A 26,170-nucleotide genomic window follows, 5' to 3' on the forward strand; every position below is an offset into this window, starting at 1 on the left:
TCTGTGTCCATGGTACTGACCAATGTCCAAATGGAAAATATGAGTTAGAATACAGGTGTGCATGTGTTGTTTGAAATCCATTTCTTTTTGTAATGATATCTTATAGGGCAGTAGCAATATAGAGCACAATCATGTACATACACATTGAGAGAATGTGTTACTCATGTGGATTATTTTGAATATCAACCTTTGGTTTGTCAATGCATCGATGAAGTGCTGACTTCATGTTTTCACCTAGTTTCTCAAGAATGAGTCTGAAAACAAGTCCTAGATAAGTGGCATAAAGTTCTGTACTCTACTTGTGATGTTTTGCTGAAAAAAATTCTTTTTTTTTTTTTTTTTTTTTTTTGTGGTTCTTTCGAGACAGGGTTTCCCTGTGTAGCTCTGGCTATCCTTGAACTCACTATGTAGACCACGCTGGCCTCAAACTAAGAAATCTGCCTGCCTCAGCCTCCTAAGTGCTGGGATTAAAGGCATGCACCACCAGTGCTTGGCTCATTAATAACAACTTATTCTTTGTTTTTCCAGTTTCCTACAATGGGGATGCAGAGTTAAGCTGCAAGCCTAGTGGGGTTTAGGTCTCTGTCTTTGGGGAGAGATTTAGTGGAGTCAGCTTTTTTTTTCCTTGGTGATTGCTACAACATGAGAAAGACTAGCATACGTTTGTTATTTTTTTCTGGGATTTTGAACTACAAACCCTTTCGAGAACTGCCCTTTAATCTCTGTGCCACCACGTAAGAGCCATCAGAAGAAAAAAAAAGGCCAGGGAAACACTTTTATTTAAAAAACAGTTTTTTAATCATAATTCATTCTTATGGTTTTTCAAGAATTTCTGTTAAAATACTGAGGTGGGGGTGTTTCCTGAACCTTGAATACAATTTATTTTAACTTAGGAAGGCTCTAATTTACAAACATGGCAAGTGTGATAATTTCTAACACAGAGCATCTGACGTGAAAGATCTGGGTACATGTGTTCTGTGTATACCCTGTGCATCAGAGTTCCCAGCTGACTCTTGAGCATAACTTTGTTCAGGGAAATTATCAAAGAAGCAGAGTCATCCACAACAGGAGGCAGGAAGGCAGATGAATAGGTTACAAACCAGGAGCTTTAGATTAACATCCTAACTGGGGAGAATCTATGCAATGGCAAGTGTGTGGACACATTGTCATTGGCTAAAGAGTTGAAGAGGGTGAGGAGAGGGTCACAGTCATGTAAAGTCCAGTACCCAAAAGATGGGAAGGTTACCATCTGGGCAACATTAGACTACAGAATCTTTTCCTCCAACCTGCAAGTTTCTTAAATTATCTGTGGAACATTGAGTGAAATGGGAAAGTTGGTAAAGCACAGAAAAATTAGTTCTTTAATTCCTCATATTCTTTTTCAGGTTGTAGCAGTTGTTCAGAAAACCACACTTTCAAAAAGAAATAAGCTGTTTATGTTAGAGAGATAGTTTTGTGTTTTGCAGCACTGTATATTGTGCATTATTGCCAAGAGATATCCTGTCATAGATGAGTGGGTTAAGAGAATGTGGTATACACACATAAACTTTGTGTGTTTGTGTGTGTGTGGGTATGTTTATGTATGTACATAGTGGGATACTAGTCAACCATAATAAGTTGGAATTTTTAATAACTGAGATGGTACTGGTAGACATTTACTATGTAATAACCAGACACACAAATTGCAGGACAACATGGTCTCACATATCGAAGTTAAAAAGAAATGTAATGCCAGCTGAGAATAGAATACTTGCTGCTGGAGACTGGCAAGTTCAAGGGTTGCTGAGAGGAGGTTGGTCAATGGGTACAGAGTTACATTCAGGTAGGAACAATGAGTTCTGGTATACTATTAAACAATAACATTGATGTGAATAGTAATGGATTATGTATTTCAAAACACGTTTTACATTAGAAGTTTAATGTTTCAACAGTAAACTTCTAAAGTAATAGGTGTAACATTAATCATGGAGCTGGTATTTGTCAGGGTTGCAATAACAATTATCATGTAAGATGCTTCTAGTATCCTTTCTTCCTTAAATTAAGGTCAAGGCATTCAATTCTCCCAGCGAGGTTCTATGTCTGCTGGGTACCCATACACTCTGTGCTACTAGAGGCTACAATCTACAAGGTCCTCACCACAACTGTTGTCCTTTCATCAGGACATAGTTTTCAATTTAAGAGATGGGGTGATTTAGAGCCTGACTTTCAGCATGGTGTAGTAAGTCTGCAGACTAAGGCTGCAAAGGGGACTGTCTACTGACTTCGTTATTTATCTTGGATATCTCTTCCAAGCTGCATTAAGCCTTCCAGTGCTGTAAAGTATTTCATTGTGGTGTACCTGGCAGAGCACACTAGAGTCATGCGACATGTCCAATTTCAATATATGAAGTTTTCTGCATAGAAAATATATTTTTCTCAATTTTTTTTGATGTTGACCTCTGGTTTTATGTATATTGATTTTACTGTGTTTACTTATGTGCCTTGAATTCTGGATTTTTCCAAGACTTTTAAATTGAAGGGATGGTGAATTCAGTCAAATCCTTTCTCAACATCTTATGTGACGGTCATGTGGTTTTATTATTTGAGTCTGATTATATGGTGGATTACAATAATGGATTTCCATATATTGAACCATCCCTGCATCCATGGGATGAAGTATATTTGATGATGATGAAGTGACTTGACATGTACTTGGATTTTGTTTGCACGATTTTATTGAGTAGTTTTGCATTGATATTTATAGGGGATATTGATCTGAAGTTCTCTTTTTTTGTTGGGTCTTTGTGTGTTTTCGGTATCAGCATAATTGTGGCATCATAGAAAGAATTGGGTAGTGTTCCTTCTGCTTCTATTTTGTGGAATAGTCTAAAGAATATTAGTATTAGGTCTTCTTTAAAGATCTGATAGAATTCTGCACTAAAACCATTTGGCCCTAGGTTTTTTGGGTTATGAGACTTGTAATGAATGATTCTATATCTTTAAGGGTTATGGGACTATTTAGATTGTTTATCCAATCCTGATTTAACTTTGGTACCTGTTATCTGTGCAGAAACTTATCCATGTTATCCAGACTCTCCATTTTTTTGTTGAGTAAAATCTTTTGTAGTAGGATCTGATTAATTTTTAAATTTCATCAATTTCTGTTGTTTTGTCTCTTTTTTCACTTCTGATTTTATTAAATTGAATACTGTCTCTGGGCCCTCTGGTTAGTCTTATTCAGGGTTTATTCTTCTTGGAGACAAACATAAAGCAATCCCAGTAAAATCAGGGACTGAAAAGGGTTGTCCACTCTCACACTATCTAGTCAATATAGTACTTGAAGTCCTAATCAGAGCAATAAGATCATAAGAGGACGTCAAATTGATACACATTGAAAATAATAAGTCAAAATATCATTATTTGCAGATGATATGATAGTAGTCTTAAGTGATCCCAAAAATTCACCAGAGAACTCCTAAATCTGATAAATAACTTCAGCATTATGGCTGCATATAAGAATAACTCAAATCACTAGCCTTCCTCTATTCAAATGATAAACATGTTGAGAAAGAAGTTACAGAAACAACACCCTTCACAATAGTCACACAAAGAATAAGATACCTTGGTGTGACTATAACCAAGCAAGTGAAAGATCTGAATGACAAGAACTATAAGTCTATGAAGAAAGAAATCAAAGAAGATCTCAGAGTATGGGAAGATTTCCCAGGATCATGGTATATCAGGATTAATATATTAAAAATGGCCATCTTACTGAAAGTAATCTACAGATTAATGGAATCACAATTCCAACTCAATCCTTCATAGAGATAGAAAGTACAAAATGCAAATTCATCTGGAATAACAAAAACATCCAGGATTCCAAAAACTATGCTCAACAATAATAGAAGTTCTGGGGAAATCACCATACCTCCTCTCAAGCTGCATTGTACAACAGTAGTGATATAAACTGTAAGATTTTGGTACAGAGACAGGAAGATAAATCAATGGAATAGAATTGAAACCCAGAAATGAACCAACACACCTATGGTCATTTAATCATTGACAAAGAAACTCAAAATATCCACTGGGGAAAGAAACAGCATTTTCAACAAATGGTGCTGCCTCAACTGGCAGTTATCATTTAGAAGAATTTAAATTGATCAATTTTTATCTTCTTTTACAGAGCTCAAGTCCAATCGGATCAAGGACAACAACATAAATCCAAATACACTGAAACTAATTGAAAAGTAAGTGGGGGAAAACCTCAAATACCATGGGCACAGAGGAAAATTTCCTGAACAGAACACCAATGGCTTATGCTCTAAAATCAACAATGGAAAAATGGACCTCATAAAATTGCAAAGCTTCTGTAAGTCAAAGGACCCTGTTAATAGAACAAAATGGCAACCAACAGATTGGGAAAGGACCTTTACCAATTCTACATCTGATAGAGAGCTTATATCTAATATAAGATATAGATATATCTAATATAATAGAGAGGACTCAAGAAGATAAGACCCCAGAGAATCAAATAACTCTAATAAAAATGGGGTACAGAGCAAAACAAACCATTCTCAAATGAGGAATATCAAATGGCTGAGAATCATCTAAAGAAATGTTCATCTAGTCACTAGGGCAAATCAAAACAACCATGAGATTCGACTCTACATCGATTAGAATGGCTAAGATTAAAATCTAAGGTGATAGCAGATGCTGATGATGTTGTGGAGTAAGGGTAATATTACTCCATTGTTGGTGAGATTTTAAGGTGTTGCAACCACTCTGGAAGTAAGTCTTGTAGTTCCTCAGAAAATTGGACATAGTATTACCTGATGACCCAGTTATACCATTCTGGACACATACCCAAAAGATGCTCCAACATATAACAAAGACATATGCTTCACTATGTTCATAGCAGCCTTATTTATAATAGTCAGAAGGTGGAAAGAGCTCAGATGCACTTAAACAGTGGAATGGGTACAGAAATTGTGATGTATTTACACAATGGAGTGATACTAAGCCGTTAAAAGCCATGACTTCATGAAATTCTTAGGCAAATTGATGGAACTAGAAAATATCCTGAGTAAAGTATCTGAATCACAAAAGAATAGACAGGGTATGCACTCACTGAGAAGTGGATATTAGCCCAAATTCTTAGAATGCCCAAGATACCACTCACAGACCACATGAAGGTTAAAAAGAAGGAAGACTAAAGTGTAGATGCTTAAGTCCTTCTTAGAAGAGGGAACAAAATACTCATGGGAGAAAATATGGAGCTAAATTGTGGAGCAGAGCCTGAAGGAAAGGCCATCCAGAGAGTGCCCCACCTGGGGATCCATCCCATATACAGCCACCAAATCCAGACACTGTTGAGGATGCCAAGAAGTGCTTGCTAACAGGATCCTGATATAGCTGTCTCCTGAGAGTCTCTGCCAGAGCCTGAAAATATAGATGAAGATCCTGGCAGCCAACTTTTGGCCTGAGCACAGGACCCCCTATGGAGGAGTTAGAGAAAGAACATAAGGAGCTGAAGGGGTTTGCAACCCCATAACACAAACAACATCAACCAGTCGGAACTCCCCACCCCTTCCCTAGCTCTCAGAGAATAAACCACCAACCAAAGATTATACATAGAGGGACCCATGGCTCCAGCTGCATAGGTAGCAGAGGATAGTATTGCCAGGCATCAGTGGGAGGATAGGCCCTCGGTCCTGTGAAGACTCAATGTTCCAGTGTACAGCAATGCCAGTGCATTGAGGTGGGAGTGAGTGGGTAGGTTGCTGGGGAAACACCCTCATAGAAGCATTAGGAGGAGGCATGGGATTGGGGGTTTTCATGGGTGGGGGACTGAATGAGGGGATAAAATGTGAAGTGTAAATACAGAAAATGTCAAATATAAAAAGAAGACGAACAGGTGAGTATGGAGGCTGCTCATATTGGTCATGCCAGAAACCAGATACAAATATTAAGGTTCCAGAGCACTCATATTTTCTATAAACAATACAAGACCTTCTATAAAACATATCCATGGAATCATAAAATCCAGGTATCATAAAAGGAAATCTAGTTCCCCACTAAGTACTCTCCACATCCAAAGAAAATATTTCTCAATTGCCATACCTGCAGATATTCAAAAAATAGGAAAAAAAAATCAAACATTCCTCCAAGGTTTTTACTTCCTTGACATCCCCATTTATAAATATTACTAACTTGCCTTTTAACCTTTTTGTTTCAGACCCTGAACTTGACCTACCATCTCTCCCTTCTCCCTTCTTTCCTCTTTTGTTTTTTTTTTTTTTTCCTTTGGGGGGAGGGTGTTTTGCGACAGGGTCTCTCTGTGTAGCCCTGGCTGTCCTGAAACTTACTTTGTAGACCAGGCTGGTCTTGAACTTAGAAATCTGCCTGCCTCTGCCTCCCAAGTGCTGGGATTAAAGGCATGCTCCACCACTACTCGGCCTTTTCGCATTCAATAAAGACCTCTCAAACTGTGAACTGTACAGCTTGGCATGATTTACTTAGGAATAAATGATTTTCAACTAACAGGATTTGCACACATAGCAGCAAACAACAGGAGCTGGAGGAGCACACAGAAACACACACACATACACATACTTTGCATGGCACCACTGTAATTGGAAGTTTTGAAAAGTGCAATGTACCACGAGAGCTGGGGGTATACACACTTACCAGGTCACCACTGGAGCTGGGGGTTGAACAGAGAGCACCAAACCACTGGAAGTGTTGGTGAACAAATACATACCACAGTTGGGGGCTGGGGGAACATGCAAACCCACACCCACACACAGTCACACACACTCACTCACTTACCCACACACTCACACACTCAAACACACACTCACTCAGTCTAACACACACACTCTCACACACTCACTCACACACACACACACACACACACACACACACAGGAATAGAGCACCTCTTGGCTTGGGGGAGCACATACACAGTAAGTTATTATTTGGTCTGAGAGTGTATACACACACACACACACACACAGAGAGATACACACATGCACATGCACACTAGTGTACCACTGGAGCTATTCACTGTCTTTATCTGGCTTGACTGAGATCCTAATTGTCCTCAAGAAGACAAGTGCTAAAGTTGTGGTCATCCTGAGACTCCTCTGGAAGATGGTAGGACATTCTGGACCTACTAGAAAACTAACTAGGTTTGGACACAGCACGGCAATGGGTATTTGCATACCAGATTCCTCCCTACTGCTTCCTGGTTATCAGAAGGTGAATGACTTTACCCACCACAAGCTCCTTGCCATGTATGTCCTGTCTTGTTCCAGACCACAAAGAAGTGGTGCCCACTGACCATGGCTTGAATCTCTAAGGCTTGAGCCAAAATGACTTCTCTTCCATCGAGGTTGATTTGTCAAAAGTATTTGGCCACATTGAGAGAAAATGAACACATTGGCTTTTTACTGTGGAAAGTGAGGTAATTATGCAAATGGAGAGGAGTGTTGTATTAATTCAGGCTGAGCATTACGGACTACTTTTCCACATTGAGTTTCTGCCTGGAAGAAATAGCTTAGTGTTGGGGATGAGTAGCATGCTTTTTCAATATATACCCGCAACACCCAGGGAAGCAAAGTCCCAAAGAGGGGTGAGACAGCATGTGGAAATCCTCCAATCCCAGACAGAACTTGTTTATAACATGCTAATCTACCCTAACCCAGACCTGTCATTCCCTAATCCAGCAGAAACTTCCTCATTGGATTAAGGCATTATTACATATCAACCACCAGCTACTTTTAAGAAGCCCTCAAATTGCAGAGCAGGCAAATAATGACCAGAGAAAGGTATAGGTAAGGAGAATAGAGGAATATTGGTGTTTTTTAAAAATACCTGAGAATTATGCCTGGTTTCTACTGTGTCTATTGTATGCTAGTATCACTGAAGATAATGAGAGGGCATTGGAACTACTCTTAGTATAGTAAAATTATGCAATTTGAAATGATGGATATAGTAATTATCCTGAGTTGATTATTCCTTACCATATGTATATACCGAGATAGTACACAGAAGTCCACAGATATGTACACTTACTATATCTGGTTATATTTTGGAAAATCTTCTGTATGACAGTTTAGGGGATTGTTGGAAGGGAAACTAGGAAAGAGGATAACATTTGAAATGTAAATAAGAAAGTATCTAATAAAAGAAAAAAAATGTGTCCAACAAGCCCAAAAACATGGGTTTTCAAAGCACAGCAGTGGGAGTGAGTCATTCTAGTGTGGGTCCAAACTTTTAATTCTACAGCCTCAAATCTCTTTGTTGGGACCTTCATACAAGAGCCTTTGTCAAAACTGTTCATATATTATTGATTTCTATTCATCTGGTTATTTCTATATCTTTTAAGGAAGAAGAAATCCTGATTAAGATAAACTATTTTCTCTTACAAAATCCCCCTTTCTCAGTTGTCAGGATGGGTCAAGCTCTGATACTTGTAAATGGTTTTCTAGGATAAAGAAATAAAGCTGGGTGTCTTAGTCAGGGTTTCTATTCCTGCACAAACATCATGACCAAGAAGCAAGTTGGGGAGGAAAGGGTTTATTTGGCTTACCTTTCCATACTGCTGTTGATCACCAAACGATGCAGGACTGGAACTCAAGCAGATCAGAAAACAGGAGCTGATGCAGAAGCCATGGAGGGACATTCCATACTGACTTGCTTCCCCTGGCCTGCTCAGCCTGCTCTCTTATAGAACTCAAGACTACCAGCCCAGAGATGGTCCCAACCACCAGGGGCCTTTCCCCCTTGATCACTAATTGAGAAAATGCCTTACAATTGTATCTCATGGAGGCATTTCCTCAACTGAAGCTCCTTTCTCTGTGATAACTCCAGCTGTGTCAAGTTGACACAAAACTAGCCATTACACTGGGTTACAGAATTTCTAAGAGACTTCTCTCAGAGATGAGCCACCCAGCACCCCTCAGATAGTGCCCAGAGAGAGCAATAGGGAAATGGTGCAATGGCTTCAGTCTCACCATCATGGATTCTACAAATAGAATCCAAAAAGCAACTTGACACCTTACCATTGATACTCACATCATCTTAGAATAAGAAGAACCACAGACCCAAAGGCTAATATGACCCAAAAGTTGTTCTTCTTGTGGTAGTTAGAACCAGATACTCCCTGCTTTCCTCATGTGGTAGTTAGAACCTGCTTCTCCCTGCTTTCCTCTAGGTGTACATTGGGCCCCATGTTCAGGTATCACATTACCAACTCATTGTTTTCTCTGAGAGAGGAAGCAGCACACCTATGTGACTCAACTGTAGTAAATGAACTCCACTGCTGAGCAGGTACTTGGGGAAATCTATGAAATGAGGCCCATGTTCTGACCTAAAAAGCTTGGAGAGCCTTGACTTGGCTTACATTCTGTTGCCCCTAGCAGCTGAGTGTGCCCATGCCCAAATGGGTCTATGTGAAATTACTTCCCACTGAGGCCTAATCCTGTTGTGAGACTCTGAGATGGCCAAGTCAAATATCTTAGTTATAGACAACTAAACTCCAATTGTAACCAGTAAGTCTGACCCAGGACAGCCTGGGTTCCTCTCATGTGAGATGTAAGGCAGGAAGCTGTTCTTGTTGAGCAGTGCAGGAGGAAATCATCTGGGGATCCTAACATTTGAATAAGAGACTCTGAGTGTGATCTCCAAGGTCACTTTGACAAGAGGGATAAGGTGCTCTGTGTTTCATAATTGTAATTCCTTGGATTCAAGTCAGTGTAGAATCCTACTCAGGAGGCAGCACCTGGCACTATATAAGGAACTGAGCTCAAGTCCCTCTGCATCTCTGTACCCCACCAGGCTTCAGTCATGAGGATCCATTACCTTCTCTTCACTTTTCTCCTGGTGCTGCTGTCTCCACTTGCAGGTGAGTCAGGGTAGTAGGATGGTCTCACAGTGAAATGAGAAATAGCTCCCTATAGCTTCTCTCTCTCTCTCTCTCTCTCTCTCTCTCTCTCTCTCTCTCTCTCTCTCTCTCTCTCTCTCTCTCTCTCTCTCTCTCTTCCTCTGTGTGTGTGTATCTTTCTGTCCCTTAATCTTAGTTCACTGGTATGTCTCCCTCTCACTTTATGTTTGTGTTTGTTCATCTTAGCATGAATCTGTCTTTCTGTCTGTGTGTGTATGCTTGTCTCCCTGTGTATATGTCCATCTCTATGTTTCTGTCTATGTCTCTTTCTCCCTTTGTGGATACCCTCCTTACTTTTGCATTTTTCTCTTTCTTCTAAGCATTTTAGAAAAATGAATATTGTGTGACTTCTAACACAAACTATGGACTCTCTCTTCTTCCTTTGAGGAATGCTAAGGTAGACTCATTCTCTGGCGATCTGCAGCACTTGACTTCCATTTCCTAACTCCTGATACTAATCTTAAGATTATAAATGCGTGTCTTATAGGTAGCATAAAAATAATAACAGGTAGAATGTTTGATTTTTACCTGAAAAGAAAGGTATTAATTTAGAAATCATTATATATAAGGAGTAGAGTCTCTGCTTACTCTAGAGAACTCTTCAGAATAACCAGCCCACCCTATGTTTGAGAACTTCCTTTCCCCATATCCCCATGGAAAACCCTTAAGCACACACTGTCTACAGGGGTAATGAGGCTCATAACTTAGACGATGTTATGAAACCCAGTCTCCCAAACTCTGCCTTAAGTGTAGTTTGTGGAAATGATTTGTATTCATTCAAATTATGTGTATATGTATGGACTTGTGTATGGGTATATGCCAAGAAGTACAGTACCCAAAGCGGTCATGAAAGGGCATCTAATCTCTCAGAGATGCTATTGTTTGTAGGCATATATGGGCAGCCTGATATGATACTAGAAACTTATCTCAGGTCTTCTATAGGAGTGGTATGCACACCTAACTGCTGAGTCATCTTTCCAGGCTCCAAGATGTGTTCCATTCTTGACATTAGACAAATAGAATAATAGGGTTAGACATCTCATGAGAGGGAGCTGTTTTAGCTGGAAAGGAATTGATGAACACATCTTAGATGAACCTGTAGCCTCTATATGTATGTGCACACATGCACATTCATGTGCACAGTCACAGTCAGTGTCTGTTTCATATACTGGAACAAGTGTCTTGTTTGCTGAAAATCAAAGGCAGGGCTACTGAGAGGCAGCAAGGAACTCACACAGAATCTTTCTTGAGCTCCTGCCTGCTGGCCCTGAAAACTCCAATCAGTTAGGGATGGAGCAGACCCTTCAACATTAGATCCTAGGAAAACCATCACTACTTTAAACTGCAACAGTGCCTGTCTTTATCAAGAATTGGGTTCAACCCTACTAAAACAGTCATCCCTGTTTTAGGTGAAGAGCCTGCTGGAATATACTCATCATAAAATCAAATAGGTATGTATTTCTGACCTGACGTGCTCAATTCTAATGTGTGGTTTTTCTTACTTATCTTTCAGCTTTTAGCCAAAAAGTCAACAGGCCATTAATTTGCCGTCGGAAAGGAGGCAAATGCTATCCTAGGTCTTGCCCTGACACTACTCATCCAATTGGAAATTGTGCAGTTTTTTTCAAATGCTGCAATAGACAATAGATAAGAAGACAAAGATCCTGTGAACCAAAGAAAACACCAGAATTTCCTCCCCCATGAAGATGAACAAAACTTAAACCAAATTAATGTTCCTTGATTAAATGCAAACACCTGTTGCCTAAGAACTGTTTGAGCTAACAGTTTGTTCTCTCTTCTGCTGAATTCTAAAATCATTGGAGAATTCAATCAGTGGTCAAGCAGGGCTCTCTTAAGTTACTTGGCTTATGGCTAACTGTTCCTGTCTCTGATGTGCTGGGTGATTCCCTGTAGCCAGCACACACAGCCATCCTGCCTGCCTTCTGCATCTCTTTGCCTCCTTAACCTCTTTGCTTTGCCCATCCAATCCCAAGGCAAGACAAAGATGGTGACCCAGCTTCCCTCCAGCTTGTTCCTAGTAGTCATTTATGCTTTGTGTGTTTGTGCTTAAACTAATGCACACTTTGTCTATGAGATCTCTTGAGTATGGGTTCCAGAGTCTCTTATTCATTTATGCACTGACCACTGATGAGATATTTTGCATTGTATTATTTTAAATGAATGGCCAAGTTGAGTCAGTGGGTGGCTTTATTACATTTAGACATAAGACACAATGAACTTATGGAAAATAAGACCTTATTAAAAGCAATAAGAGGGTACAGCAGTGTGAAGAAAAAACAAGGCTATGGTTAGCAAAGCAATAGTTCAGATTCTGTCCTAGGCCTGACCTTCCCACCAGGGAAATTACAGTATGATGGGATCCCTGTCAGGCTTGGGTGGGGCTTCTCAGTTAATGTGCATACAATTTATGCTCATGAGTATAATTCAACTCCAGCAGGATATCTTAGATTTTCAGAATTCTCTGTCTGAAAGAAGAAATGAAACCCCAGAGAAAAGATATCTCACCTGGATAGATGCAACTGATTAAAGGAGTCCTTGTCACATGGTTGATATGTAACAAAAGACTGTTGGCTGAAGAAACATGCCAAAATGCAGGGTATCTTTAAATTTAAGGTAGGCGTTTGAAGACAGGGAACTGACCATAATAAGTGTGTGCTGTGCAAGCTCACAGATCTGAGTTTGATTCAGAGCACCCATTTAATAAACCAGGTATCACAGCATGTCTGTGTTCTTAGCCCTGAGGGATGGGATGGAGACATGTGGATCTCCAAATTAATTAGCCAGCCTGCCAGACCAAATGCACGACCTCAGGCTCAATGAAAGATCCATCTCAAAAATGAAAATAGGAGGTGGACCTGCTGATGAGATGGCTCCTCACTTAAGAGCACTCGCAGCTCAGGAGAACCTGGTTAATTCCCAGCACTTAATCGCCTCCTATCGCCTTCTGTAACTCAAGCTCTAGTGGATCTAGCCCCTTTTGTCCTTCATGCCAATCATATACACAGTTCATACAGAAAAAAATACCAAACTCAAAGTTAATAATAATAATAATAATATAGTAGAGAGTGATTGAAGAAAATACTTTATGTTCTGCCTTTATACACATATATACATGTATTCACACATATAAACAAATGATGTGTAACACAAATACACACACATGCAAGTGATTAAAATATCCATAAATAATACAGAATTTGATGTTTATTCGAGGACAGCCTTTGAATTTTTCATTGAAGAATGAAACCTATACAATTCATTTTGATACCTGGCTCCTCATACCCTGTCCTCAAGGAATTATTTTTAATAATCCGTACCGTTATATATTATAAACTGGTTTTTTAGCTGATGTTCAAAGTCACTGTTGACTGTTGCAGGAATGAGATGAAGTTTCCTGCAGCAAGTGAATCACCATTCTGGGTCTTTAGAGGATGGAAGAACTTGCAAGGTTTTTGTAGCAAATATCCTCACCTGAGAAAAGACATTAATGGCTATTTACTTTTTTTAAAGGTAAGACCCTTGAAGGCATAGGTAAAATGTATCAAAGCAAAAAGAAAATGCTCAATAGCTTTTTACTTCTAAAAATTACAGGGTCCTTTGTTGTTAAGATAGGACCATAGCTGTAGGGTGTACACAGGGCAGAGCACCAATGGAACTTGCAGGTGTTAGCATCAGAAGCTGGTTACACCCAGCTTCTGAAACCTGCAATGACATCATCCTAAGGTACACTGGTCTTCTCTGTTCATTTCTATGGCAACCATAGTACACTCCTTGTGTTACCTGCATCACTGGCAATTTATCGCCTGTGTTACCTAGGTCACAGCCAGATTAAAAGACATGAACCCTGCCCCTACCTCCTTTGCTTATTCACTTCTTTTAATCAAGACCTCTCAAAGAGTGAACTCTTGGCATGTCTTGGCATGATTTGTCCAGGAATGTGCTGTTTTCAACTAACAATGGTGTTGAAGCCCTGGACTTGCTAGCAACCACACAGACTGGTCTGAGGTTCTATAGCATGCACAACAGCCACCACTCTGAGGCATGAGGAACTCCACCATGTAGGATATCCACTGCCCTGTGAATTAAGAAGTTGGTCGACAGACAAGTCTGTTGGAAAAGGGCTTCCTCTAACCCCCAAAAGTTAAAAAGGCCATTTCCATGGTGCCATTAGGAGGTACATTGTTCTGTAGATTGTTCTTATGGCACTCAGGAGAGGGGAACATCACTCCCAGATAACCCTCCAGCTGATCTTCTAGATTTGTCTATGGACAACTGAAGAGGCCTTAGCTCCATTGACCTGACCATTTCCATAACCATCATCATGGAAGTGACTATCACGGAGCCCAAGGTAGTGATTATGGCATATGAGCATCCCATCTCCTTCATCTTCTTGGACACTGGAACCACTATTTAGTCCTGACAGAGTTTGGGGAAACCACTTCTCCTTCTCATACCCTATTTTTGGGGTAGGAGTACAGCCTTAACTTCCTCACCAAAGCTACTCCTTAGTTGAATTTTTAAGAGTGTTCTTCTCACACATTCTTTTTTTGATTGCCAATATGTTCTGACACCTTATTGTGAAGGGATCTTCCATATAAGTTTGGAGCCTCTATTTCTAGTGCTTCCCCCATTCACCTGAAACCAATCTCAAAAGCAACCGCTCTCTTCCTTATCCTCCTCACCACTCAACCTACTAAATCTAACATGTTGTTTTCTTTGCCAGCTTCTCAGGTAGACCCCTGAATCTCGGTCATCCAGAACCCCTCTGTTGCTAAACATCATTCTCTTGTTGTTATCCAATTATTGGACTCTACAAGATACATCACCCAAGCTCATACCCTCTTTCTCTCCCGAGCCTCAGGATACTTAAGCCTATGTCATCTCTTCTATCTTAGGGGAAAAAAACTGCTCCATCTGACCTCTTTCCCCTTTAACTCCCCTATACTAGAAGTTAAGAAACCTAATGGAACTTATCACCTTGTTCAAGACCACAGTTGCATTAATTTAGTGGTGGTTACTCTATCCTTTTGTGGGTAATCCTTATACAGTTCCTCCACTATGCACTTGGGGACTTGTCATTTCTTTTTCTTATATCCCAAGGATATATTCTCTTCTATCCAATCCCAGAACACCTTTGCCTTTACCTGAACTGACCCTGACACCCATTTTCTACTCAATGTAACTGAAGTGTACTACCTCAGGGATTCTGGGACAGCCCACACTTATTTGGAGAGGTTATAGCTTCTGACTTAATTTTTCTGTCTGTCCCTAAATCTAAGATTATCCATTATGTAGAAAAAAATTCTTCACTGAAGTCCCCCTTTTAAAAATTAGCCAAGATGACACATCTGCTCTTCTAAATTTATTGGTCTGTCTAGGCTACAAGTCTCATATACTAAAGTCCAACTGTCCACTCATCTCAATATCTATGCTCCAAATGCATGAATGTTTTGAGTTAGGATCTTTTTGCTTTTTGTATTTTCTTTGACTGCTGTATCCATGTTTTCTATGGAGTCCCCTGCACCTGAGTTTTTTCTCTTCCAACTGTTGTATTCTGTTGCTGATGGTCCCATTTATTGTTCGTGATTTCTTTCCAAGGATTTCTATCTCCCGAGTTGTCTCCCTTTGTGATTTCTTTATTGTTTCTGCTTCCCTTTTTTAGATCATGGATGGTTTTTTTCTACTCTTTAACCTGTTTGGTAGTGCTTTTCTGCAACTCTTTAAGCGATTTTTGTGTTTACTCTTTAATGTCTTCTAGCTATTTACCCGTATTTTCCTTTATTTCCTTCTTAAAGTCCTCCATCATCATCATGAGAAGTTATTTTAGATCCATGCCTTGCTTTTCGGAATAAGCTGGTGTATCCAGGACTTGTTTTGTTGGAGGAGTTTGGTTCTGATGATGCCAAATTTCCTTGCTTTCTTTTGCTTCTGTTCTTATGCTTGCCTCCTGCCATCTGTTTATCTCAAGTGCTTGTTGCTCTCAATAGATCTGATTGGAGACTGTCTTTCCTAAAATCACGGTTGAGTCAGGACTCCTCAGAGTCCATATTTCTCTATGATCCTGTGAGTCCAGGCTCCTGTGAACCTGAGTTTCTGGGTATATCAGAGTTCTTGGCAATCAAGCTTCCTCTGAGACCCTGAGATCATGGTGTGACCAAGCTCCTGTTATCCTGGGATCCTGATATCCTAAGATCCTGGGTGTGTTATAGCACCTGGAACTGGTTTCTTCTCTGAGGACCGGGGGCGGGGGGGCTGTCTATTGTGTTAGAAACCAATGTATACCAGTACTGATCAGAATGAACCGGAGCTGCTGGTCATGCAGGGCTCCCATATCCTTGCTTCTGCTGTTGTTGGCCCATCACAATTGGTTTGGAACAGATGTTGTGTCCCACTCACCAGTGATCCTAAGATCCTGAGGAGAGTCCTCTGGTGACCAAGGATGTATCCACTAAGTTCATGCTCAAGGTCACCCAGAGCTGGTGCTGATAAGAAGGGACTTGTATCCCTGGTCATGTGGGTTTTCTGCTTCCCTGGTGCTGGCCCAGGCCCAGTGTACCTCAACTGGAACCAATGTTGTATTCTACTCACCAGTGATGTTAGGATCACCTGGAGAGTCTCCTGGGGACAGTGGAACCATCTGCCAAGTTCATGCACAAGTAACATGGAAGTGGCAATCATTTACATTTACATTGCTCATGAAGTCGCCATAATGAATAATCAAATAGGTTCAACATGTGTTCTAAGTAGAATCCCCAGATTAGAGGAACACCAAAAGGTTCAATGAGAATCAGGGAGCTTTGTGTGGCTTGCCCACATTTCCAGGTCTTTACCTTCCTCTTACACGTATGAAAACACTAAATTCTAACCTTAAATCAAAGGGCTCATTTTTCTGTGATCCACATTTTTGTGAAGAGAAAAAAACAAGGTAAGCATCTTTTCTGTTTTTTTTTTTTTTTTTTTTTTTTTTTTTTTTTTTTTTTTTTTTGTTAGTAGGCTCCTGCATCCCATGAGAAGGGCTTCAAAGATGACATTCAGGCACAAGGGTCTTATCTTTCCAATCCATCTTTGACTCTTCACCCCATCTTTACACCAACAGCTAAAAGTTCAATAGGCAATAACCTAGGAGCATACACTGAAATGAAATATGTCAGAACTCAGGTCCATTTGTAAGTTTTTCTCAGATGCACTGATGTACTTCCATATTTAAAAGTCTTTCAGCATGAAACTTTGACCAAGTGTCCAGAGTGTTCTAGGAAATGAGGGAAAGCTCCATAGAGAAGTGGACAGAGAACCTGGCATTGGCCACAGGTGGAATGGCTCTACTAAAGATTTGTGGTTTTGCAGGTAGTCTTCAGAGGACTCAGTGCAGTAGGGTTGGGCATCAAGCTGCAGTGTACTGAGCTCTAAATATTACCTCATTAGTTGCAAAGACAGCATTCCAGAAAGGCAAAGGAGATTCTGTAAAGGGGGCTAGAGACTACGAATTAATAGATCTTCTGAGAATCAGTGAAAATTTGAGCTAATGAAAGCCAACATAGCTCGTTGTTAGCTCTTTGGAATTTTGTAGGCTTGAGAATCTCTCACACACACTCTTTTATTTTTTTAACTAGAGTAAAATTAGAAACTTAAAGAGGCATAAGGGGGCAAAGGATAAACATGGAAGTATTCAAATATATGCCTATTAAATTTGGTGGGTGGATGTTAGGAACTAGAGGCTTAGGGTCTCCTGGTCTCTCTGTAGGCCACTATGATTGGTTCAGGTTTTAGGCACCAGTAAAGGTAGCATGAGCTGGTATAGTGAGTGAGGATACTGGTCTCTGGGTCCTGATTCCTCCATAGTTTGATAATGTCAAAGTGGTCCACAAGCATTGACTCTCTACATCATGAGGATCCAGGTCTGACCACAGAATCAACAACTTCAGATATCAGATAAGAATCCATCTTCAGAGACTAGAGGCATTTTCCATTAGACATAATACATGACAGTGCTGTTTCTTTTCTTAATTTCTAGAAATTAAAACATTCAAATCTGAGCCGGGCGTGGTGATGCACGCCTTTAATCCCAGCACTCGGGAGGCAGAGGCAGGCAGATTTCTGAGTTCGAGGCCAGCCTGGTCTACAAAGTGAGCTCCAGGACAGCCAGAGCTATAAAGAGAAACCCTGTCTCGAAAAACCAAAAAAAAAAAAAAAAAAAAAAAAAACAAAACAAAAAAACCCAAAACATTCAAATCTAAGTACAAACCCAAGAGGTAACAGGAAGCAGTAGCAGTGACCTCCTCATCCTTACCAGCTTATACCAAAGGCAGCCACCAAACACATGGACCAAAGCCTGTCATGGGGGTAGCTGCCTTATAAGAATAAAAATGTCAACAATATATTGAGGACATACCCTTCTTCTTGTCAATGTAGACCCTTTCTAACTGCAGGGCCTCTCTAGGACCCTTCACTTCAAAAATATCCCCATATACACAGACAGACAAACAGGCAGGCAGGCAGACACAAGAGTGGGCATGCACACACACACACACACACACACACACACACACACACACACACACATGCAACCACACACAGGTTCCCTGAAGGTTTTTTTTTTATCCCCTAGGAAACAGACAGCCATGAGGATGTTCAGTCTGCTCACCACTCTTATCCTACTGACCCTGCACACCCAGGCATAATCTCCCTAAGAAAGTACTAAGGAGGCTCCAGACTAGGAACAGTTGGTCAAGGAAGACCAGGATATTTCTATATCCTTTCTAGTGTATTACAGCACTGCTATCAAAAATGCAGGCGAGAGAAATCATTATGATAGGGACATGGGGTAAAGAGAAGGGTAGAGGTAATCTCTGAATTTAGGTCACCCAGGCTACTTTATTACCACTTCATTGTACTCACTGAACACCTAGAGCCAAATAGATAATTTTCATTGCGCAGAGATTTGTTTGTCAATATCACATGGTTTAATTTGAAATGAGACTCAATGACTAGATGTATATTTTTTTCTTCTAGATCCAAACGGCTAGTCTTGTTCAATTTATTTATCTATTATACTTTAGGAAAGGGAGATGTCTGTTTAGGTATTTATGTAATGGCTGGAGCAGACAAAAGAAAACAAAATTAAGACAAATGGAGATTAGTTTTTATTAGTCTTGATGCTTATGTATATTTATTCATAATAATTGTGATTGCTCATGCTGCTGGCTGTAATGATCAATGTGGAAAGCCAATTTCACCTAGCACATATCTTGCCCAAGATCTCTTGTGCCCTGAGACTCAGTCACTAAGTATTGTACATGATCTCTGTATCCCCAGATGTGAAGTCAGGCTTGACCTGATATTGCAGACCAAAAGGCTGCTGTTTTGTAGAAAGGTTTTCTGGCCCACTGTTACCATGGCCAAATCTCCTGACTTTACCCAGGACATAAATTGCCAAGATCTCTCCTGCCCTGCTGACACAGAAACAAAGTACTGTACATGATCTCTTTATCCCTAGATGGAAAATCAGGCTTGACCTGTTATTGCAGACTCACAGGCTGTGGTTTTGGAGAAAGGCTTTCTGGAGCCTGCCTTTACGGTGGCCACAACTTCCTACTCTGCTGCCCATGAGTACTAAGAACAAGAGCAATATTTTTGTCATCTGATTAGAGAACTTGAAGGAGACTGCTTTTTGTGCCATGTTATATCCTTGAATTTTCTCTTAATTTATATCCAAATAAAGTTTTTACAGCAAGTTTTCTCTCTCTCTCTCTCTCTCTCTGTTCTTGATTATTGTCTCTAAGCAAGACTCTGAGAACCAGGTACCAGAATGCTAGAAAGAAATACTAGGCTTTGGTCTTTCTGAGTGTCAAGGTTATCACACAGTCTCCTGATGGATAATAAGAAAGGTAAATGCTGTTGTAAAAATCCTAATCTTTCATCTTATAACCATGACTATTTAGATCAAAACCACTCTCAAAGCCATTGGCCTCTTGGGATGTATTCAAAATGGTTATCTTAAATTTTACATTGTCACAATGACCTAAATTTTCAAAAAAAATCCAACCTCCTCATTCTAAATATTAGGATTTGACAAGTAGGGCAGGCCAAGACCATTTGTCTGCCCATGAAGTGCTATGAGTTTGTTAGCTCTACAGATACAACTCTAAGTAGTAGCAAGCAGCAAAGGCACCAAATAGGAAGTGTGATGATTTGTATGTGCTCAGTTGAAGGAGTGGAACTTTTAGAAAGTGGGGCCTTGTTGGAGTGTTTGTGACCTTGTTGGAGTAGGTTTGTCACTGTGCGTGTGGGCTTTATGACCCTCATCCTACCTGCCTCCATGTCAGTATTCTGCTAGCAGCTTTCAGATAAGCTGTAGAACTTTCAGCTCCTCCACCAACATGCCTGCATAGATGTTACCATGTCCTGCCTCGATGACAATGGACTGAACCTATGAACCTGTAAGCCAGCCCCAATTAAAAGTGGTCCTTATAAGAGTTGCCTTGGTCATGGTGTCTCTTCACAGCTGGGAAACTCTAATAAGATGAGAAATAAAGCAGGAAAGTCCCCCTCAGATAAACACATCACTCGAAGTATCTTGCACCTGTGGAAAAGCTGTATTTGATATAGGTACGCCTTTCTACACACATAGACACACACACAGACACAGACACACAGACACAGACACACACACACAGACACATACACACCATGTACTCTTGTCTGTAGGTATACCTTAAGATATCTAGGTGTTGGTATCTTCAGATTCCTTTATCTACCTTTCTCAATTGGTGCTAAGCGGGTGGAAAATGTGACTAAAGACAATTTTATGAGCAAATACCCTGTGATAAACAAAGATTCAGCAGGAGGAATCAGGCCCCATAGAACAATATCGTCAGCTCCTACACCAGCTCATGCCACATTTATAGGTGCCTAAAACCTGAACCAAACATAGTGACCTGAAGAGGAACCTGGAGACTCTAAGCATCCAGTTCTTAATATCCACCCACCAAATTTAACAGGCATATTATGAGATGCTTCAATGTTTATCACTTGCACCCTTAAGCCTCTTTAAGGTACTAATTTAACTCTAGTTTTAAGAAAAAAGAGTGAAAGAGAGTTTCCTAAGCCTACTAAATTCCAAAGAGCTAACAAAGGGCTATGGTGGCTTTCATGAGCTTAAATTCTTATTGATTTTCAGATGATGTATTAATTTGTAGACTCCAGCCTTGTTTACAGGTTATCCTTTGCTTTTTTTTTTTTTTTTTTTTTTTTTTTTTTTGAATGCTGTCTTTGCAACTAATGAGGTAATATTTAGAGCTCAGTGGACTGGAGCTTGATGCCCAACCCTACTGCACTGAGTCCTCTGAAGACTCTCTGCAAAAAGACAAACCTTTAGGGAAGCCATACCACCTGATGTCCAGTGCCAGTCCATCTGTCCACTTCTCTATGGAGCTTGCCCTCATTTCATGGAACACTCTGGACTCTTCATCAGAGTTTCATGCAGAAAGAAATTTTAATATGGAAGTACATGAGTGTAGCTGAGAAAACTTAGAAACAGACCTGAGTCTCAACATATTGCATTTCAGTGCATGCTCCTAGGTGATTGGATATTGAACTGCTTGGCTGTGGGTGTAACGATGGGGTAAACAGACAAAGACCGATCAGAAAGTTAAGACCCTTAAGGCTGAATGTCGTCTTTGAGACCCTTCTTGTGTGGTGCATGAGCCTACTAACCCAGGAAGCAGGAAAATATTTACCTTGTTAATTTCTCTTCACAGAAATGTGGATCACAGAAAAATGAGCCCTTTGATTTAAGGTTAGATTTTAGTGTTTTCATACGTGTAAGAGGAGGGTAAAGACCTGGAAATGTGGGCAGGCCACACATAACTCCTTGATTCTCCTTGAACCCTTTGGTGTTCCTCTGATCTGGGGATTCTACTTACACCACATGTTGAATCTATTTTGTGACTGAGTATGTTGACTAAATGAGCAATTAAAAAGTAAATGATCACCACCTCCAGGTCACCTGGGCACAAACTTAGTGCATGGTCCCATGGTCCCCACAGGACTCTTCCTGCAATCTTAAGGTAACTGGTGAGTGGAATACAACATCGGTTCCAATCCAATTGCACTCGCCCTGAGCCTGCAGCAGGGAAGCAGAGTACTGGCCTAACCAGAGGCGCACGTTTCTTCTGGTTGGTGCCACAGCTGGGTCACCATGGCCATGAGCTTGGTGGATGGTACCATTGTCACCAGAGGACTCTCCATAGGATCTTAGAATCAATGGCTAGTGGAACACAACATTTGTTCCAAACCAATTGTTTTAGGCCTGTGAGAGTAAGAGCAAGGACATGGGAGCCATGCACGACCAGCAGCGCAGGTTCCTTCTGATCAGTACTGGTATACCTTGGTTTCGAATATATCAGACAACCCCATGTTCTTCAGAGGAGAAACCACATCCAGGTGCTATAACACACCCAGGATCTTAGGATCCCAGGATAACAGGAGCTTGGTCACACCATGATCTCAGGGTCTTGGAGGAAACTTGACTGCCATGAACTCTGATATACCCAGAATCTAAGGTTCACAGGAGCCCAGAATCACAGAATCATAGAAAAAGCTGGACTCTGAGGAGTTGTGAATCAACCAGGATCATAGGAAGGACAGGCTCCAATCAGATATGTTGAAGGCAGCAAGCACTTGAGATAATCAGATGGAAAGAGTCAAGCATAAGACTAAAAGCAACAGAAACCAAGGTTACTTGGCATCATCAGAACCAAACTCTCCCACCATAGCAAGTCTCGGATACACAATCACACCAGAAAAGCAAGACATGGATCTAAAGTCCTTTCTCATGATGATGATGGAGGAACTTAAGAAGGAAAACCCAGGCAAACAGCTAGAAGAACTTAAAGAGGAAACACAACAATCCCTAAAGAGTTATAGGAAATCACTAGCCAACAGGTGAAAGACTTGAACAAAACCATCCATGATCTAAAAGTGTAATGTAAAAAGAAATCACAAAGGGAGACAACTGAGGAGATAGAAATCCTTGGAAAGAAATCAGGAACCATAGATGTGAGCATCAGCCACAGAATACAAGAGATGGAAGAGAAAATCTCATATGCAGAACATTATATAGAAAACATGGACAGAACAGCCAAAGAAAATGCAAGATCCAAAAAAGATCCTATCTCAAAACATCCAGGAAATCAAGGACACAATGAGAATACCAAACCTAAGGATAATAGGTATAGATGAGATTGAAGATATTCAACTTAAAGGGCCAGAAAATATCTTCAACAAAATTGCAGAAGAAAACTTCCCTAACCTAAAGAGATGCCCATGAACATCTAAGAAGCCTACAGAACTCCAAATAGACTGGACTAGATAAGAAATTTTCTGACACATAATAATCAGAACATCAAATTCACGAAAAAAGCATAGAATATTAAAAGCAGTAAGGGAGGACCAGCACCGGGGTAGCTAGGGCGCAGAGTCAGCTGATACCCGCCAGATACTTCTGGTGAGTGGAACAGAGTGTCTGCTCCAATGCAATCACGCGGGTCTGAGACTGCATTAGTTAGGGAAGCAGAAAACCCGGCCTGAGTAGGGGCACAAGCACCTTTCGGTCTGACCAGCACCAAGGTAGCTAGGGTGCAGAGTCGGCTGACACCCACCAGATACTCACAACATCAGCCACGGCATCTTAAAACTTCAGGTGATCTGGCCACCCTCCCGGCCAGAGGACATGTCTCTGCCTGGCCGGGGAGCCCTTTGCCTCAGGATCAGCATGAGCCATCTTGGTTCCAGGACTCCAATGAACTTAGTCTGCACAGGTGAGAGTGTGCACCACAGAAGCTGACAGCTTCTGGGACAGGTGGGAGTCACAGAGCCTCTGAGGCAGCGCCCTCTTCGGGCTCAAGACATCCGGCCACCCTCCTGGCCAGAGGACAGGTGTCTGCCCGGCCTGGGAGCCCTTGGCCTCAGGATCTGCGGAAGCCATCTTGGTTCTGGGACTCCGCCAAACTTAGGATCTTAGTCTGCATAGGTGAGAGTGTGCACCACAGAAGCTGACAGCTTCTGGGAAAGGCGGGAGCAACAGAGCCTCTGAGGCAGCGCCCTTTTTGGGTCACAGACATCTGGCCACCCTCCAGGCCAGAGGACAGGTGTCCACCCGGCCGGGGTCCCCTTGGCCTCAGGATCAGCGTGAGCCATATTGGTTCTGGGACTCCGCTGAACTAAGTCTTCACAGGTGAGAGTGTGCACCACAGAACCTGACAGCTTGTGGGACAGGCAGGAGCCACAGAGCCACTGAGGCAGCGCCCTTTTTGGGCCCCAGACATCCGGCCACCTTCCTGGCCAGAGGAGAGGTGTCCACCTGGCCTGGGAACCATTTGCTGCAGGATCAGAAGGAAGCCATCTTGGTTCCAGGACTCCACCGAACTTAGGAACTTAGTCTGCACAGGTGAGAGTGTGCACCACAGAAGCTGACAGCTTCTGGGACAGGCGGGAGCCACAGAGCTACTGAGGCAGCACCCTTTTCGGGCCCCAGACATCCGGCCACCTTCCTGGCCAGAGGAGAGGTGTCCACCTGGCCCGAGAGGTTTTGCCTCTAGATTGGTGGTAGCCATCTTGGTTCCGGGACTCCACCGAACATAGTCTGCACAGGTGAGAGTGTGCACCACACAAGCTGACAGCTTCTGTGACCCGCCAAAGCAACACAGCTTCTGGGAAAGGTCCTGTTTTGGGCCTTCATCTTTGGCCAAAAGGAGGTCCAAAAACCAGATATATGTACACCTTCCCTGTAAGAGAAGAGCTTGCCTTCAGAGAGTGCTCTGACCACTGAAACTCAGAGGAGAGAGCCTGTCTCCCAGGTCTGCTGATAGAGGCTAACAGAATCACCAGAAGAACAATCTCTAAACAGAGACAAATATAACAACTAACTCCAGAGATTACCAGATGCTGAAAGGTAAACATAATAATCTTACTAACAAAAACCAAGACCACTCACCATCATCAGAACCCAGCACTCCCACTTTGCCCAGTCCAGGGCACCCCAACACACCGAAAAAGCTAGACCCGGATCTAAAAGCATATCTAATGATGATGGTAGAGGACATCAAGAAGGACTTTAATAACACACTTAAAGAAATACAGGAGAACACTGCTAAACAGGTAGAAGACATTAAAGAGGAAGCACAAAAATCCCTTAAAGAATTGCAGGATAAACAGAACAAACAGGTGATGGAATTGAATAAAACCAACCAAGACCTAAAAAGGGAAGTAGACACAATAAAGAAAACCGAAAGTGAGGCAACACTGGAGATAGAAACCCTAGGAAAGACATCTGGAAACATAGATGCGAGCATCAGCAATAGAATACAAGAGATGGAAGAGAGAATCTCAGGAGCAGAAGACTCCATAGAGAACATCGGCACAACAAAGAAAATACAAAATCCAAAAAGATCCTAACTCAAAACATCCAAGAAATACAGGACACAATGAGAAGACCAAACCTACGGATAATAGGATTAGATGAGAATGAAGATTTTCAACTCAAAGGACCAGCAAACATCTTCAACAAAATTATAGAAGAAAACTTCCCAAATCTAAAGAAAGAGATGCCCATGAACATACAAGAAGCCTACAGAACTCCAAATAGACTGGACCAGAAAAGACATACCTCCCAACACATAATAATCAGAACAACAAATGCACTAAATAAAGATAGAATACTAAAAGCAGTAAGAGAAAAAGGCCAAGTAACATATAAAGGCAAGCCTATCAGAATTACACCAGATTTTTCACCAGAGACTATGAAAGCCAGAAGGGCCTGGACAGATTTTATACAGACACTAAAAGAACACAAATTCCAGCCCAGGCTACTATACCCAGCCAAACTCTCAATTAACATAGATGGAGAAACCAAAGTATTCCACGACAAAACCAAATTCACACATTATCTATCCACGAATCCAGCCCTTCAAAGGATAATAACAGAAAAAAAAATACAAGGATGGGAACCACGCCCTAGAAACAACAAGAAGGTAATCCCTCAACAAACCTAAAAGAAGACAGCCACAAGAACAGAATGCCAACTTTAACAACAAAAATAACAGGAAACAACAATTACTTTTCCTTAATATCTCTTAATATCAATGGACTCAACTCCCCGATAAAAAGACATAGACTAACAAACTGGCTACACAAACAAGACCCAACATTTTGCTGCTTACAGGAAACT

General features: G+C 41.2%; 3 protein-coding genes across 6 annotated transcripts in view; all 3 read left to right on the forward strand.

Annotated features, from left to right (window-relative positions):
* LOC147002524 (cadherin-11-like) overlaps positions 1-26,170 on the forward strand; it is a 271,038-nt gene that overhangs the window by 165,183 nt on the left and 79,685 nt on the right. The gene's annotated exons all lie outside the window — the stretch shown is intronic.
* Positions 1-26,170, forward strand: part of LOC147002525 (uncharacterized) — a 239,771-nt gene that overhangs the window by 133,841 nt on the left and 79,760 nt on the right. The window lies entirely within an intron of this gene.
* On the forward strand, positions 9,828-11,571 carry LOC110288187 (beta-defensin 8-like). Its single transcript, XM_021154607.1, has 2 exons — positions 9,828-9,885; positions 11,438-11,571. Exons 1-2 carry the CDS (start codon positions 9,828-9,830, stop codon positions 11,569-11,571), a joined length of 192 nt encoding a protein of 63 aa, XP_021010266.1.

This window comes from Mus caroli, unplaced genomic scaffold, assembly GCF_978045245.1.
Source record: "Mus caroli unplaced genomic scaffold, Mus_caroli_1 scaffold_10, whole genome shotgun sequence".
Classification (NCBI taxonomy): domain Eukaryota; kingdom Metazoa; phylum Chordata; class Mammalia; order Rodentia; family Muridae; genus Mus; species Mus caroli.

Coding starts and splice junctions, on each gene's coding strand:
- LOC110288187 (XM_021154607.1), top strand. CDS start 9,828: ATGAGGATCCATTACCTTCTCTTCACTTTTCTCCTGGTGCTGCTGTCT. Junction 9,886..11,437: donor GCTGCTGTCTCCACTTGCAG/GTGAGTCAGGGT, acceptor CTTATCTTTCAG/CTTTTAGCCAAAAAGTCAAC.